The sequence below is a fragment of the Pan troglodytes genome, chromosome 11, assembly GCF_028858775.2.
Source record: "Pan troglodytes isolate AG18354 chromosome 11, NHGRI_mPanTro3-v2.0_pri, whole genome shotgun sequence".
In the NCBI taxonomy this organism is placed as follows: domain Eukaryota; kingdom Metazoa; phylum Chordata; class Mammalia; order Primates; family Hominidae; genus Pan; species Pan troglodytes.
In genome coordinates, this window is record NC_072409.2 from 12,493,911 (window position 1) to 12,512,722 (window position 18,812).

At 40.5% G+C, this 18,812-nt stretch overlaps 1 protein-coding gene across 2 annotated transcripts in view; it reads right to left on the reverse strand.

Annotated features, from left to right (window-relative positions):
• The window catches only part of PBX3 (PBX homeobox 3), a 220,809-nt gene that overhangs the window by 5,604 nt on the left and 196,393 nt on the right, over positions 1-18,812 (reverse strand). For both annotated transcript variants that reach the window (XM_016961669.4, XM_016961670.4), the window contains exon 6: positions 928-1,093. In XM_016961669.4, coding sequence (XP_016817158.1) covers positions 928-1,093 — 166 coding nt within the window. The remainder of the gene's footprint in view (positions 1-927; positions 1,094-18,812) is intronic.

Sequence of the window (18,812 nt, forward strand, 5' to 3'; positions counted from 1 at the left end):
TCTCCAGGATTTAGTCATTACACGAGCTTGTCAACATGGCTGTCACAGTGGACAGCCACCCAGAGAAGAGACGTTTCCAGGAGCTCTTTCTTCGCTATGCATATACCTCCCTCTCCTTTCATCTGTTTTTATGTGCCATTAAAAAGAACTGGGGGGTGAGGAGACAAGACAAAACAAACAAAAACCCCCCTACTTTCTGAACTTCTAAAGATATAGCTAAGAGACCTTCTCAGAAAAGCCCCTGGAATTGCTACTGAAGTCCATCTGTTTGGACTAGCTGCACATCTTTCATTGTTATTCAAGTTCCCTGAAATTTTAAAGTATTTCTAACCCCCTCACAAATGTCACATAAAATGCAGCCAAAATGTACCGGACGAGGATCCAAGAATCTTGCATGCATGTATTAAGCACCATAACCCTCACAGCTAGCCACCTGCTGAGCATGCCGTCAGCCCCGCTCAGACAGTGCTGCTGAAAGGCAGAGAAAGGACAGCGGCGCTGGGCAGAAAGCACTGCTGCACTTCCCTCCAGCATTCCAGCTTCCTCACACACAGCAACTGCTGCATTTCCCACTTCTGCTATTTCACTCTTCACAGACCACTACTGACCCTAAAGTGGTATCTGGAAAGAAATAGCTAAAATAGTCATGAGCGATAGCACTCTGCCTAATTACTGAACTGAAAGCCACTACTAATTGTAAAACTTCCATAATCTACTAGTGAGTGGCATTCACTGTGAAGAGTGGGTTTACAGGCTCTGACCTTCCACTCATTCACCCATCTCAAGAACAAGCCTGCATCTGAACACAAATCTTCCTTTTTAAGTCCACTCTGTCCTCATTACGGCTCTTGTTTCCTGGCCTGTGGGACAGGGCATTGTGGCATAAGGCTGCCTGGGCCAGTTGGGGAGCGAGCCCCCAGTACGCACCGGAATTTGGTGTGGTGGGTGAATTGGTCTGGTTGTTCTGCACAGCTGCTGCTACTGCGTGTGCAGCTGTCACAGCCGTCTTTGCAGCATAGAGGTTGGCTTCTTCCTGAAACTTGCCGATGTTCTTCTTGTACCTGATTCGTTTGTTGCCAAACCAATTGGATACCTACAAATTGCAGGGACATGGAGGTGAAGGGGAAGAGAGGAAGAAGTAATCAAATTCCAATAATACCTGCTGGACACCAAGGCAATACCTTGGGAGACACACAATTCCTAGCCTGCAACCTCACATCCTATGGATCATGCATAATGGTTTTGGGGGTTATTTTCTCTTTTGGCAAAACTCTCACATACTTTTGGAATAACGCTGCTTTCTTAGAGTTGGCTACAGTAATACCAAAACGGCAGGGAGCGCTGCTCATAAAAGATATCCAACTGCTATATACCGATTAGTATATAAATAGGCCCCCAAAATCAGGCTGAAAAGCTGAAGGAAATATTTGCTAAGTTAGGTAAGTAATAAGAAATACTTGAACATGAACGACTTATTCTTCTTTTTTGGGTCTAGAACAATTTTGGCAGCTGTATAGTAGAATCACGTTTGGTCTGCTGAAAAGAGTAACATCAATTAATAATGGATGAAAAAACCCTTTGTCTTTTGTCTTAGAAAATACTGCATGTCTGCCAAGATGGCTGCTCAAGCTCTGCCAGTTAACATGTGGGAAGGTCACAACTTGAAAACTCAAGTAATTCCAACCAGGTCAAATGTAAACACAGAGGAGCAACTCTAATGTCATCAGGTGGAATATATTTCTTTCTTTTGCAAACTTCTTATGATGTCAGCCGGTGCAAATGGAAGAGAGATTTCTACAAAGGATCTTGGCAATAGGCAGATTTCATCACACGTCAAGGAGAGCAGAGCTCAGCCCCAGAATCATGGCTCAGAGTTACAATGTGTTCAGGCACCTGTAATTGAGCTACATAAAGAAGCTAAAAGCCACATGGCAATTTATAAGAAAGTATACCCACTCACTATATAAAAGGATCTGACCTCTCTTTTATTAAAGCAACAGTTTAAAAATACTTTTCAATAATTTCTTAATAATCTGTCAGAGGGGCATATTGCTGTGATATCAGGCTGGGTGGGGTCACTGTTCTACCCTGAAGGTATTATTCTTAACAGCTATTCATAGGGGCCCTGAAGAGACGTAAGGAGTAGTATGTAGTTTGAAGCCTTCCAACCCAATTTACACTGTGGGCACCCTTTTTGACCATCTCTGCCAAGTCTTTAATTGCTTTGGAAATAGAATTCCCATTCTTCAACCTATGGCACTCATCCTTCTGGAAGGAGCAGAGAGCCCTGGCAAGGGAGCCATGTGAGGAAGACAACATTGGCCTTGCTGCTGCCCATATGCTGTCCATCCTGGGGATTATGGGGTGCACACATGTGCACATATACACATGCAGGCATACTTGCCGAGGACCCATGCAGCAACCATGAGCATAGGTTCGTCAGACAGAAACAAGCCAAAGCCCATCAGGAAGTAAATGTGCTACAGATCAGCACTTCCTAGCTGTTTCTGTTCTACCATCATTTTTTCCCCCTAGAAGACTGTATGTATCCCTTCTTTTCTTCATATCAAATAGAGTAGCTCTAATAACTATCATTTGGTGAATGACCATTATGCAGAGCACCTTGCAGACATTTTCTCATTTTAATGTGAACAATTTCAAGGGCTAGGTGGTAGATGGGAGTGGTTATACTGGCATGACACCAGTCCCAAATCCAATGGCCTTGTCTCTCTGACTAGTTTGACCTCTCAGCAGTATCTGATACTTGTAATTACCACCCCTCTTGCCTAGAGCAGGCTCTTACATGGTGTATGTGACATTATACTCCTTCTCCTCCAACATCTGCTCTTCCCTGATACATGAGAGAGACAGACAGAGAGAGAGAGAGGAAGAGAGTGAGTTTTCTCCAGGACTCAGCTCTTGGCCTTCTTCTCTCTTGCACCTAGAGCAACCTTGTCCATATTCAAAATTTCAATTATCCTCTCGGTGTGGATGACTCCCAGATTTATAGTGAGTTCTCATTTTTAAAGAGATTTCCATATAAATGTTCTGCCACAACTTCCAATTCAATGGGTCTAAGAGGAAGTCGGGTGTCCTCTAAGCCTGTGCCACCTCCTCTATATTTTCTTTGTGGTCCTGATCTCTCCATCTCCAGAGATGTGGTACTCACTACCTCACAATATCCCCACCTCCATTGTTGGATAGTCCTAATGGGTATATAGTTCTCTTTATTCTGAACTACGATCTGGTTCCCTTTCCCTTCCACACATTGGTCCTACTTCCAACATCTAGACTGTCACAACATTAGGCCTTCAGGCTCAGCCCCAAGGGACCTCTCCATCCTACTATTAGCCTTCTTGGCCCTCCCTTCCTTGAGCCCCATATGCTCACAGCAGGTGTGCATTATAACTGCATAGGATGTAGCAACAGGAGGAAGTTAGGAGAGTATATAAGCGAGGAAGCCATGAGGGCCTGAGCCAGGCAGAGCAGTAGGAGTCGAGAGGGCACATATTATGGAGGAGGAACAGACAGAATCTGGCCACTGACTAGCTCTGGAGGTCAGTGGAGAGGGACAAGCCAGAGACGATGCAGGTGTGGTGCCCAGGCCTTGAGCAGGATGGAGACAGATACTTGGGAGGAATTTCTGCACCAGGACAAATCCTCAGTGACCATTAGAATCCATACCAGAATTATGTGATTCTAAAAACAGAAAAGTTCTAAATCAAGATTGGAAAAGGACTATAAAGGTATGGGTTCTGATTACGCTTCTTAAAGCATGTTCTCTTTGACCTTACCTCATGTTTCCCAATGCATGCTCTCAGCTCAGGAGACAGACCTAGAGTTGGCTTGCAAAAAGCTCTTTTAATACATAATTATCAGTCTAGCGTTTCTGACTAAGACTGTCAGGCCTTAGAAAGAGTTAAATATTGAACATATCTATAGTGCAAAGGAGGATAGTCTTGGTTGAGAGGGAATTTGGTATTTCTTAAGCATAATTAATGAAAATTCCCCAACTCTGAATTTAGCAACAAAGGCCCATCTTAGAATTCTCTTCTTCCAAACAATTCTCTGTTGGATTCAGTACTTTGTAGTTAATATTACCTTGACAATCAGAGAAGCTATAATACATTAATGAAACCTAGCCTGGAAAATCAGATTACAGCTTTATTAACAGTTTCATAATTGAGGAATCTCTGTACCATCGAAGGTCTCATCTCTAGATATGTAAGAATCCTCTGTTTATGCATACCCCTGGACCAATCAAACAACAGTCATCACTAATAAAGGTTTATTTAATTCTCACAGTAAAATTTTAATATCACCAGCAGCCTGGGGAAGCTTTAGCAAGTGGATTTGCTTGACATCAGATCGTTTTTATTCTGCTAGTCCCAATACTTCTTAATCTTTAATATCAAGGCAATTAAAATTAATGGCCACTCATCCGAAGCTACTGTGGGCACTGTTTCCTTGACATCAATTGTTTGATGGGATTACCTAGAGGTTAAACTAACAAGCAAGGTTTAATTGGAAGCAATGAAAGAAGCAGTGATCATACGTTATGTTTAACCTGCATAACCACATCTAAATGAATATCTAAAAATGTTAAACTATTTCTCAAATTAAAATATGCACATCACATTCTGATATTACAGATTTGGGTATTGCAGCAATCAGCTATTAAGACCACACTGCTGCAACTGAGATGGGGTAATTAATGTATCAATCAACACCTAAATTCAGGATTTTTTTTTCACCTTTTAAAAACAGATGGATATAATTAGTTGCAAAAGAAGCCCTAAGCTCACCCAGTAGGAAGCCTCAAAGGCTGCAGGTCATGGGGCCCCTCCTGCACAGAGCTCACCGTGGGGCCAGGCTGTATGCGCAGTGCATGAAGGCGAGCAGAGCTTGCTCCATCTCTGAACTGGAATGGTCTGTACAGTGGTTCCAGAATAGAAACGCAAGCAGGAAATTGGTGAAGGGAAAGGGACTACGCTGTCCTGTGCCTCTCTGTTGAGCCGCATATCAAGGATTCATGACTCTGGATTGTGCCCAAGGCAAAGGGCCATGGAAGAATTTTAAGATCAATTAAAAATGAGAATAAAAGCACAAGTACTCTCCCTCTTCTACTGATGTTCATTGTTATCAGCCACCAGACCGAGCCTCTGGTGATTAGGGGAATGAGTAGTGCACATTATGCAGTCCGCTGATTTTCCGGAACTTTTCTGCAAGGCCAAGGAGCAGCCTGAAAGGGCTCTGGTCTCTCGCATACACTACAACTGTGTATTTCCCCCACACAATTCAGCTATAGATTGACAATTGCTTTTAAAAGTAAAAATACTTTCCACATAATACAATAACTAGATTCACCTTTTACATAGCTTTTTTACCTTCTTCAAAAAGCTTTTACTCATTATCTCCTTAGAATCTCTGACTTGGAGGGAGTTGAGTCAGATGTGGGAAGTATCACATAATGGTTACGTGCTTTGGACTCAGAATCCGGTTTCAAATTCACGCTCTGCTATTTACTAAGCTGAGTGACTTTGGACAGATTGTTTTAGTTATTTTAGTGTTTCCTTTCCTATAAAATGAGAATAATAATATAAATAGTAGTATCTTCCTCACAGAACTGTTGGGTGCATTAATGGCTTTGGCACATACCATTTACCTGGTAACTATTAGCTATTACTATCACTCATGTTTTATCAAGGAAGAAACGAGAGATCCAGGCCACAGACAAGTTGCCCAAAGTGGGATGCAAAGTGGGATGGATCTAGAATTCAGCCCCAGGACGCCCCGTCAGCTTTTCTTTTTTAAATAACCAACTGCGAAATGCTTACCGAGCATCTGCTATAGTCAATACTGTACCAGGTGCTGTGGGGAAATGAAAAAATAAACACATGGCCCCTGCCTGCCTGGACTTTACAATATGGTTATAAAAGCAATGCTATCCACTCAAAATAATTAGCAAAACTTGCAAGATGGTGATGATCTCATGCTGAACCGTAGAGCGGAGACTCTAAAAGCAACAGGGATTTGGAGGAAGAGACATCCCAGCAGGTCTGAGAAATCAGAGGAGGCTTCTGAGGCAAGGTCAAACTTGAACGGGACCTCCGTTTCAATCCAATTCAATTCCATAGTGCTTTTATTGAAACTCCACAATTCAGAAGCAGAAAACTCCAATAGCTCGTGTGGCCACAAATAAGCCAAAAATGCAAGCCTGCCTCCCTCTCCCTGGACCACTCTGAGATCCCAGAAACTTTTGATCTCTTCTGTAACTTAATTCCCTTTTCCCTTCTTAACCTCTAAACCCCCTTTTTATAGTGACGGAAGAGAAACCTATTCTACAGAAAAAGGAGAGGAAAGGTAGCATCTGAGAGAACATTTCTGTCGGGGAAGGAGCGGGCAGTGAGATGGGGAAGGCATTGGTACCTGGGGAGGAGCAGGAGCAAAGCACCTGAAGGGCTGGTGGGTTCTGGCTGAGGAAGAGGAAGCGGGAGAAGCTCTGGGCAAGGGAAAGCCTGAAGAGGGGCTCGCAGGTTCTCCCCAGGTGTTACTGCTGAGTGCAGGGGACAGAGCTGAAAAGGAGCCTGAGATCTATAGCAGTGGAGTTCAGAAAGGGTTCCAGTGAGGCTGCCCTCCCATCCATGTGCCTGTCCAGGGTCATTGGTCTGCACATTTTTGCTGTGCAAAATTCCCCCTAAATTAATTTTAAAAAATCATGGACCTTCTCACACATTTTTCCTTCCTTGTACATTTTCTAAGTTGGCATCTATAATTTTTCATAAGTCTACATAGTTGTAAACAGTGTTATTCCAGTATGTCATAAATGTTGACATCTTAAAATAAAACTGTAACACTATTCTTTAAAATGAATCCAACCAAATATAAATAGCACAGCAGTTTGATACCCATTATCCATTTAAAAAATACATAGGCCAGGCATGGTGGCTCACCCCTGTAATCCCAGCACTTTGGGAGGCCGAGGCGGGCGGATCACGAGGTCAGGAGATTGAGACCATCCTGGCCAATATGGTGAAACCTTGTCTCTACTACTAAAATACAAAAAATTAGCCGGGCGTGGTGGTGCACGCCTGTAGTCCCAGCTACTCAGGAGGCTGGGGCAGGGGAATCGCTTGAACCCGGGAGGCAGAGACTGCAGTGAGCCAAGATTGCGCCACTGCACTCCAGCCTGTCAACAGAGTGAGACTATGTCTCAAAACAAACAAAAAAAAAAACATAAACTTGCTCTTCAAGTCTAAAATTTTATGTTGTTCTTTTTGTTCTTGAAAGTGTATTTCTAGTTCATTTCTCTCCCATATTAGCCTAATGCAATATACTTTTATGCTCTACAAAAGGAATATATGGAAATTGAAAATTTGAAATTGTTTTTATTTCCTGTAATTATAAGGCTCTACATATTTAATATTTCCTTCTGGACTAAACCATCATTATAGTTAGTTTAAAACTAATCAAAGCAATACAAATACTTATTTTGATAAATAAAAATATACTTATTTTGACCATCAAATGTAGGTTTCATCATACATGCATTTCTTAATTGGGAGTGGGGTGGTTGTACAGTGCTGATTAAAGGAGGTTTGGTTATCACCAATATTTCATAATGTCTCTTGTTGGGCACCCAAGAGGGTCTCCTACTTCGGGGCAATGAACCAGGTGGGAGTATCCCTTTCTTTCATAAAGTAAGAAAAGGGCAGGAAGGGAAAAGAAAACCAACACAATGCTTCCATCACAGCCACTTTCTGGGGCAGGTGGATTTAGGAAGGCGTACACATATACGTAAGGAAAGCTGGCCAGTGAAAACCTTGAAACCGTGCATACCTGAGTCCTCTTTGGAAAACCTTCAGCTCCTCTGTACAGTATGCATCCCCCCAAGTTTGCAGATTGCTGCCTTAAGTGTTCAGGCTAACTCTGGTTACATTTTAACTTCTCTATGTGAGCACAGCATGGGAACCCCTCATACTGGGTATGCGTAAAGACTTTTTTTGGGCTAAAAACAGGACTCATTCGGGTAACAACTTCCATGTGTCACAATGACCTTTTGTAGCTACACAGATAACAAATCTGTCCGCCATAGAATCTTTTAAGTTCAGATTAAAGAAATAAACCTAAGGGGGGGTAGATACAGTTTACTTATTATTTAGCATAACCTTTCTGGAGAATAAGCCAGCAAACATTAGCATACCCTTTGTCCAGATTACTAAAACTTATCTTGAGAAAATATTTACAGATAAATGTACAAAGATATCCACCACAGTCCTACTTTTTTTTTTTTTTTGAGACAGGGTTTCACTCTGTTGCGCAGGCTGAAGTGCAGTGGCACAATCACGGCTCACTGCAGCCTCAACCTCCCAGGCTCAAGAGATCCTCCCACCTCAGCCTCCTGAGTAGCTGCGACTACAGGTGCCCATCACTACGGCCGGCTAATTTTTATGTATTTTGTAGAAACAGGGTTTTGCTATATTGCTCAGGGTATTCTTGAACTCCTGAGCTGAAGTGATCCACCTATCTCCCAAAGTGCTGGCCCCTCAGTCCTACTGCCCCACCATGCCTGGCCCCTTAGTCCTACTTATTAATAGAAAGAGAGAGAGAGAGATTAAATTTATAGCACATCTTTGTATAATGGAATATGATCATTTATTAAAGATCATGTTGAGGGGAAATATTCACTGACAAATCAAGGGGAAAATATTCATTATATACTATAAAAAAGGAAGAAAGGGCATTTTTTTCTTTTTATACACCATGAGTCTTTTTTTTTATTTTGGTAAAAATACTCAAACACTGACATACATAGATGTAGGTATATACACAAGCACAGGAAAAATGTACTAACATGTGACTATCATGTACAGTGGGGTTTAGAAGTAATTTCTGTTTTTGCGTTTCTTGTGTTTTCAGGTATCATCCAAATTGTTTTCAGATCAGCAAGCATTAGGATTTTTTAAATTAGAAAAATATACATTTTAATGAATAAATTAAAAACAACAGAAAAAGCACTGGAAAGTCACTTAACAATCTTTATGAGTTTAAGTGCCAGGCCTTGTGCTGGGACCCAGAGCTATACGAGTGACCAATCCCATTCCTGTACTCTATCTGAAGGGCATGGTTGATAGGTTTGAGAATTCTTAAAATAATTAAAATCAAACACTTTGTAAATCTCAAGCCACTGAAATTTCCCAAGCAGCTTTGCATTTAAGAAAAATTCCATGTTCAAAATAAAAAGCTAAACCATCTATAATGTCTCTACAGTCACTGAAAGCCAATTTATTAATTAGCTTTGTGTCTTATGTTTCAAACTTTGTCACTACATTTATTGATCGTGTTAATAACAACATTAAATAAAAGAGAAAAATTATTACTTAAAGGCCGCCTCCAAGAGGCAGAAGTGCAGAACTTTGTAGTTCATCCTTGGTGTTGCTTCCGTGCATAAACTGCGTCAGGGAGAGGATCTGCACTTGTTTGGAAAGAAGCAGCTGACACTAAAACATCATTATTGAAATTAACAAACTGAAAATTTATGAAGCACAAATCTTAGAAAAATTTTCCATTGTGTTTCCCCATGTTTACTTGTGATGCATACTTTATGTACTGTGCCTAATTAAATGTAACAGATTATGAAATGTTGAAATGCTAAGTCATGTATAATGGAACATGGCAGCATATTTACATGGTAAACAATTTTACCTCTAACAAACAGTTTCTCCCTAATCAATGTTTTCATCCCCATTATGTGATTCAATTTGAAACGAGGGATGGAAGCCAGATACTGTTCAATTTTTAAAGTTAATGGTGTTAATAAATTCTAAATTTCACACCAGTCTTCTCCCTCCAGAAGGTACGGGTTTGATAAAGTTTCTCTAAGGACAGAAAGGCTGGGCACGCTGGATACATACACTGTGTGCATTCCTCTAAGAACTCAGAGGACAGCTGGATAAATGGGTTTGAGAGCCAAACGGACCTGTGTGTAAATCTCGGCTCTGCAATTTCCTGCCTATGTTACCTTACACAAGTCATGCCATCTAAGGTTCTCCTTTCCTGGTCTACAAGGTGGGATAATGATATCTCCTTCTCATGGGGCTGTTGTGAACATTAAATGAGACGGCATGTTAAATATATAGGACTGTGCCAGGGATGTACCAGGCACTCAGTAAATGTTAGTTTCCCCTTTTCTTAAAACAAATCAGCAACAACAAAACCCTCTGAAGGCCAATGGCATACACACCATGCTTGCTTCCTACAGTGCCTAAGGTCAGGACCCCTTTTCCCAGGAGCTTCAAGTTCTGGGCAAGCTGGTCCCTGCTCCCAGTGCTGGTGAGACACTGGCAAGAGGGAACAGGCAGCAGCAAGAAGGGAAAAGGAGGTGAACTCCTGCATACCTGAACAGAATAAAATTCCTACCACAGAAGACCAAGAGCGCCTGTCTGCCACACTCCTGCTAGGCTATTGTTCTGCACAAGTACCTGACGGCACTACCTCTATCCCTTCTCATCCCTGCCCCAACTAAGCAGAACAATGCACTGGACCTAGAATTTGCAGGAAACCTGAATTCCAATGCCACTTGTGCCTGTATTTAAACAGTGGCCATTTGCAAAGGGCTCATTATGAGTCAGCTCTGTACTAGGAACTTTGCATGTATTATCTCATTTAACTGTTACAAAAACCCAATTCTACTGAAGCAAAAACTGAGGTCAGAAAGTTTATGTAACTTGCCTAAGGTTACAAAGCCCGTTTCATTATGTCCTACCTGATAAAACTTGTTTACTCTTAATACGTAAAACAAGTTTCGAAAATTATTCTTTACTCAATTTCATTTCTTTTTCATTGTATTAAATGGTGAGGTCTACAAACCTATATTCTACCTTTTCAATGCAAAATATTTCAGCTCCTTCATGGTTAAAATGTGGGCTAGCCCAAGAATCCACACAATTTTTTTTCTCTTCTAAGAAAATAAGTTGCAAATTTGGCCAGGCGCAGTGGCTCACACCTGTAATCCCAACACTTTGGGAAGCAGAAGTGGGTGGATCACCTGAGGTCAGGAGTTTGAGACCAGCCTGGCCAACATGGTGAAACCCCGTCTCTACTAAAAATACAAAAATTAGCCAGGCATGGTGGTGCACACCTGTAGTCCCAGCTACTCAGGAGGCTGAGGCAGGAGAACTGTGGGAGAACCTGGGAGGTGGAGGTTGCAGTGAGCCAAAATCAGGCCACTGCACCTCCAGCCTGGGCAACAGAGCAAGACTCAGTCTCAAAAAAAAAAAAAAGAAGTTGCAAATTTATAACAACTGACTTGAAAACCAACTTTTGGAAAACATCCCACTTTTAATGGGAGAACCGAACAAATAGAAATTCAGTTTCCATAGCATTTGAAATAATTTAAAACAGATTCACTTGTCAAGTACAGTATTTTTTTATCTGAGGCTGTGAAAAATTTTATTGCCATAATGTGCTGATGCCCTTACAGTTCAGCTTTGCCCCTTCTACTCTGCATGATAGACTGATAACTGCTCATGACATTCACAAAGAGGCTCATCTGCAAAAGTGTATAAAACGTCAGCCTTGCGGCCACAGTACATAGAAAATGGATGACACTGTTCAGCTCCCTAAAACACGTGCTGAGGGGTGCCTCTAAATTACCACAGACAACATTTACAGTTAAGAGGTTTTTTCTTCTTTAAAATTATTTTTCTCATTAGAAAAAAAAATGTGGTAGGTATACAACTCAATAGTTTTCCTTCCTAGGCTCTATGGAAAGCCTCTTTGACAGATTTTGAAACACTGACATCACAACTGTGGAAATGCCTCCCATCAGCTACACTGAAAGGTGGAGCCATCTCCCAGGCAACACAGCCACATCCCAGAATGAATGCACAGAGCACTCCAAATAATGATGGGCCAGACTTTTTGTCCTGACAAGTTTCACGTAAATCTAATCCCTGTAAATAAGAACATCAATATACATTCAGTGTCCTATGAAAAGAAATCCTACAGTCACGCCTCTTGTTTAAGGGAAACACTTCTTTATTCAACCACTACTCCTTACCACATACCCACTGCAGTTTTCTTTTCTTTTCAAAAATCCAGAAAACTTTCATTTAATTGTTAAAGTGGGTATACCTATCCTCAAAAAGCATAGTAAGCTTTCAACATATATAATTAATTCTCATCAAAAATGAATCTCATGCATTTTTGGAGTAAAGAATACTATATATATATATATATATACACGGTAGGTCCATCAGAGACTAAGAACAGACACACCCTCATGCCCCTCCCTGGCTCTCACCTTCAGGGAGCCTGTGAATACTTACCACGCTAGTTTGCTGGATGTCAGAACTTTTGCTCCCTCTTTCTTTTGGATCCTTTACAAGACTCTGTATGCCCGGCAAGAAAATGTAGGTTGAATGGATGACAACTGGCATTTAATGAACATTCCTGAGATGCCAGGCCCTGTACTAGGCACTCTTCATACATGATTTCATTAACCCCTGAATCCCCTGAGCAAATTATCATTATTCTCATTTTATAGATAAAAAATGGACTCATTAAATAATTTGCTCAAGGTCACACTGTTACTAAATAGTGCTGGAGCAGAGTCTGAGTGACTCCTCTGCCTTCCTACACAGAACGTACGGTCATCTGAAGTTAAAGTACCAGTTTATCAAAATACATGATAGGAAAGGACAGCACTGGATGGGTGCGGTGGCTCATGCCTGTAACTCCAGCACTTTGAGAGGCCGAGGTGGGAAGATTGCTTGAGCTTAGGAGTTTAAGATCAGCCTGGGCAATGTGGTGAAACCCCATCTCTACAAAAAATACAAAAATTAGCCGGGCATGGTGGCTCATGCCTGTAGTCCTAGCTACTTGGGAGGCTGAGTTGGGAGGATCACTTGAGCCCAGGAGGCAGAGGTTGAATTGAATTTTCAGTCTTTTGCTATTATAAAGACTGGAGCAAGAAACATTGTACATAGATAATGTGTTTGTAGATTAAATTCTTAGAAATGGACCTACTGTGTGTGTGTATATATATATATATACACACACACGTATATACCTGCACATATATACAGATATGTACAGTATATACATACATACACATACCACATACACATTCATGTATATATTATATATAAAGCTATACATTTCTTTCTAAACATGGCTTTAGCTGTATCCCATGAGTTTTGGTATGTTATTGTTTCACTGTCATTCAGTTATTTTCTAATTTCTATTGTGATTTCTTCATTAACCCAGGGGTTATATTGCTTAATTTCTAAACATATGGAATTTTATTTGGTTATCTGTTATTTTCTAGTTATCTGTTTGTGATTTCTAGTTTGATTCCACTGTAGTCAGAAAACATACTCTGTTTTAAACTGTTTAAAATTTATTTATTGAGAAGTACTTTATGTCCCAGAATATAGTCAACTTTCAAAATGTTCTATAAGTGCTTAAAATTAGAATGTGTATTCTGCAGTTGTTGGCTGTAGTGTTTCTATGTATGTCCATTAGGTCAAGTCTGCTAATTGTGGTGTTAAAATCTTCTATATCTGTGCTACTCCAAAGTGTAGTTCCAGAACCATCAGCATCAGCATTAATCTGGGAGCTGTAAATTGCCAGCCCCATTGCAGACACTTTGAATCAGAACCTCTGGGAATGGGGCCCAGAAATCTATATTCTAACAGCTCTCCAGATCATTCTTATTTATGTATGCTACAGTTTAAGAAGCACTGTTCTATGTCCTTACTGACTTATATGTATGTGTCTGCTTGTTCAGTTACAGAAAAGTGTGAAAATCTCTTATAATGATTTTGAATTTGTCTATTTTTCTTTGAAATTGTGTAAGTTTTGCTTTATGTTTTTTGAGCTTCCTTGAAGTGCTCTTAATCTGATATTAGATCAACACAAACTTTCTTTTGGCTATTGTTTACATTTTTTCATACTGTTATACTTTCTACGTCCTTATATTTTACATATGTCTCTTAGAGAACACATAACTAAGTTTCATTTGTAAATCCTGACTCTATTACTTAGAGTATTAAATTCATTTACTTTAATGTGATTACTGACATATTTAGGTATAAACCTATCATCTTGCTAAGTACTTCCTATTTACTTCCTATTTGTCCCACTTACTATGCATTTTCTCTTTTTTCCTTGCCATCTTTTAGACTGCTTATTTTAAAAAAAATTATTCTATGTCTCTGTCTCTCTTTATTAGTTTGAAAGCTATATACTCTTTACTTTTCTTTAAGTAACTACCCTAGAGATTTACACTTTCTCGACTATTCAATTCTAACATTAATTGGTACTTTTTCACTAATTGGTACTTTTGCCATCTTTCCCGGAAAACGTAAGAGTCTTAGAACACTTACTCTCCTCTCATAACTTATAAGGCATTATTATTGTGTATTTTAATTCTATACATACTGTAAGCAAAATAAGACATTATCTTTATTTTAAACAGTACTATTCACTTAGATTTACATACATATTTATCCTTTTCTTTGCTTTTCTACTCCTTCCTATATCTCCTCCCCTGTATCTGTAATCTTTTTATTTCTGTCTGAAAACAAATTTTTTGTATTTCCTTTAGAGAGAAAATGAGAAAAATTATTTCAATTTTTGACTGAAAATGTCTTTATTTCACCTCCACTATCAAAGGACATTTTTGGCAGGTACAGAATTCTAGGTGGACATTTAATTTGATTCACCACTTTAAAGATATCACTCCACTGTATTATGTCTTTATTGTTTCAGTTAAGAAATCTGTGGTCATTGAATTGTTGTTTTATTGAAGGCAGACTTACTTTTCCCTCTGGCTGCTTTTGTTTCAACCATGTTTAGTGTGGATTCCTATTTATTTATTCTGTTTGGGGACTGGTGTTCTTCATGAGTCTAGGGCTTGGAATTTGCTATGGGTTTTGGAAAGTTTTCAGCCATTACATTTAAAATACTGCTTCTGACCCATTCTCACATTTGCTTCTGGGGCTCAATCACATTTATATTAGACTTTCTTACTGTATCCTCTATGTCTCCTATTCTCTGTCTCCCAATTTTTCTATCCTATTGTCTCTGTATTCTTCAATATCATTATTTTCTTGGGACTCTTCTTCCAGTCCACTGATTTTCCTTTCAGCAATGTCTAATCTGCTTTTAACCCAATCCACTGGGTTCTTAAATTTTGATTCTAACATTTTTATTTGACCCTTGTTTTATGGTTTCCAATTCCCTGACAGAATTGTCCAGTTTGTCTTTCCCCCATTATAGATATTAAGCATAGTTATTTTATAGTCCATATCAGATTCCTTTATTTCCTATACTGTTGTGAGTCTGCTTCTATTGTCTGTTGTTTCTGCTGGTTTCTGTACCAGAAACATTGTCATTTTGTCTTGTATATCTGTTTCTTTCTGTGATTGTGTGCCCAGTTTTTTGTTTTTGTTTTGTTTTGTTTACAGAAACAACTTGAAGCCTAGGATGCTGCTATCTTTCTCCAAAAAAAATTTTGTATTTGATTTCTCCAAGCACCTATGAATAGCAGCAATCCAACATCAAGGAATAAGGTATTCTAAGGCAGAATAGCAGATCTTCCATTAGGGTCTATTTCTGATGCACTCACTGCTAAGATGTAGCCCTAAGCAGTTTAAGTCCTAACCCAAAGCAAAGGGAAAGAGGCAGCATCCCTTAGCAGGTCTAGACACCAATTCACACCTTTTTACCCTTGAAAAGTAAAGGGGTCTAAAGACCTGCTTAAATTCTCAGCCTCTTAACTATTACCTTAGAATTGGCAATGGAATCAGGGAAATGTCATTTCCCCCAGCCTTATTTTCTTATTATCTGCAGGTTCCGTGGGCAACTTCATCCATTCCCAGGGCCTCAACTAGGAACTTAAGTGAATGACCTCCAAGCTGTATCTTTAACCTTGACCTTTCTTCTGAGTTATATTTCCAAACTGAACATTTCCCAACAGATCTGAAGGCAATGTGAACCTAGCATAACTGCTGCCAAGCTTTAATGTCCCCTCCATCAAACCAGCTTTTCCTTATGTGTTTCCTGTATCAGTTAATAATATCACCATCTTCAGTAAATGTCTATGTGCTGGACACATTGTGCTAGGCCTTGAGAATATAAGGGTGAATAAGACAGCAGTTCTGGCCAAAATCGAGTTTACCATCTATCAGGGGAACAGCATTTAACAAATCATTGTTCAGTTACAATCATGGGGAAAAGAAGTTATGAGAATATACAATGGAGGATAGGAACTAGAGGTATCAAGGAAAGCCTTCTTGAAGAGCTGACATTTGAAGTGAGCTTTGAAGGAGTAGAAATTATTAAGACATCTGTATGTGTTTGGCAGGGGGTAGGGATAAACAATTCCAAGCAGGAGAAACTGCATAACAATAATTACTATTATATCTTCACTTACTCTGTGATAGGCACTCTGCTAGGTGCTTTACACATGCTTTATCTTACTGAAACTCCCACAACCCTAGGAAGTACATGCTATTTTTTTTTTTTCTTTTTGAGACAGAGCCTCACTCTTCTGCCCAGGCTGGAGTGCAGTGGCATAATCTCGGCTCACTGCAAACTCCACCTCCTGGATTCAAGCAATTCTCCTGCCTCAGCCTCCTGAGTAGCTAGACCCACCGGCATGCGCCACCATACCCAGCTAATTTTTTGTATTTTTAGTAGAGACAGGGTTTCACCATGTTGGCCAGGCTGGTATTGAACTCCTGACCTCAAGCAATCTGCCCGCCTCAGCCTCCCAAAGTGCTGGGATTACAGGTGTGAGCCACCATGCCCAGCCAGTACATGCTATTTTTATCCCAACTACACACTTGAGAAAAGGAGGCACAGTGAGGTAAAATGACTTGCCCAAGGTCACTGAGCTAATAAACTGGGGAGGAGTTGGGGTTTTAGTTCAGGCTTGTCTGAGTCTTCACAGTCTGTAGCCTTAAGTCTTATAATAAAATCCCCCACCCCCCACATAATAACACAGGCTCCAGACTTATTAAACTGTTTTCCTAACATATCTGTTTTTTGCTTCTGAGTTTCCTCTGCTTAGAATATCCTTTCTCCCAAAGTCTTATTCATCCTTCTCCAGGTTCTACACATCATCTTCTCTAGAAGGTCTTTCCTGATCCTCTCAATAGAAAGTAAACCCCTCTTTGTACTATATTCCGCACATGGCATCCATTTGTGCCTGTGTGCTTCTTCAGGTAACTTTTATATTCTGTCAGTAACACATCTGTCTGTTTCCCCCAACAAATTCAATATTTCTTGGGGAGAAGAACCCTATCTTACTGACCTTTCTTTGCCACAGTTCCAGGCATAGTGCCTGACATATAGTAGGCACTAAGTACCTATTGAGCAAATTAAGAAAATAGCCAAAAATCCTGGTAAATACCTTTGGCTAGATCAAATTAACTTATTTAAACTGTAGTTTCTACTCTCAAAACCCACACTTATTTTAGAAAAATGTGTTCTCCACATAGCTGACAGAAGAATTGGGAGAGAAATCAAAAGAGAAGAAACAAGGAAAGCCCAAGAGCATCTCTGGAGAAGGTTTCTGGATGCAAACATCACAGAATCAACAGAAGTGGGAAGCCAGGAGGCTTGAGCAAGGCGCCTGTTCTGACCAGGTATCTTCACCCTTTGGACTACATTGTCTATCTTCTGTTCACTCCTCCCTATCCACTCTCTACCCTGTCATGGGCCCCAGAAGGCTGCCCTGGGTGCCCTCAGGCTTCTGGCCAATAGTAGGCACTGGCGGCAGATGGGAAGGGAGAAGAGTGAGGTCACAGTATTTGTTCCCCTGACTCCTGCCCTATAAGGCTGCCTTTTTTCAGGTCTCAGTCACTGGCCTTCTCCACACACCTCCTCTGTCTTGAGATCTACTGACCCTTCCCCCATCTCTTCAGGCCAAGTGGGTAACAGAACCAATCACTAGTATTATCCTTTGTGGTTTCCCTACACTCTGCCCACACTATTGTAAACAGTCACTTGCTCAGTGACCTTGAGCAAGTCGTTTTACCTCATTTATAAAGTGTCCTCCAATTATTCCAGTTTGAGTGTGACATCTGTTTTCTGCTGGGACCCTGGCTTATATATTGGCCTATTAGCCTCAAATGCCTCATGGAAGCAAGGCAGCGGAAAGGTTAGACACAGTGCTGAGACTAGCATGAGAAAAACTGATAAGAATACTCAATTGGAAAGAAGAAGAGAAGGAATAGGTAAAAGAAGGCAAAGGGGACAAAAATGGAGGAACCACAATTCTGATTATGACTTCTTCCAGGTATAGGGAAACTCAAAAACCCTAAATCTAAGCTGCAAATTCTCTCTCCTTTTTTTTTTTTTTTTTTTTTTTTTTTGAGACAGTCTCACTCTGTAGCCCAAGCTGGAGTGCAATGGCATGATCTTGGCTCACTGCAACCTCCGCCTCCAGGCTCAAGTGATTCTCATCCCTCAGCCTCCCGAGTAGCTGGGACTACAGGTGTGTGCCACCACGCCCGGCTAATTTTTTGTATTTTAGTAGAGACGAGGTTGCCCGGGTGGTCTTGAACTCCTGAGCTCAGGCGATCCACCCGCCTCAGCCTCCCAAAGCGCTGGGATTACAGGTGTGAGCCACTGTGCCCAGCCTGAAAATTGTCTCTTTATCCTTGTTTGGGTATCATATCAACTGAGTGTTAGAGATTTCCTCAAAATAGTCAATTCTAAAATAAATATAATACCTGACATCACTGGAGCAAGCTTTAAGCACCACACCAACCATGGTGCTGATTGTTTGTAGAGAACAA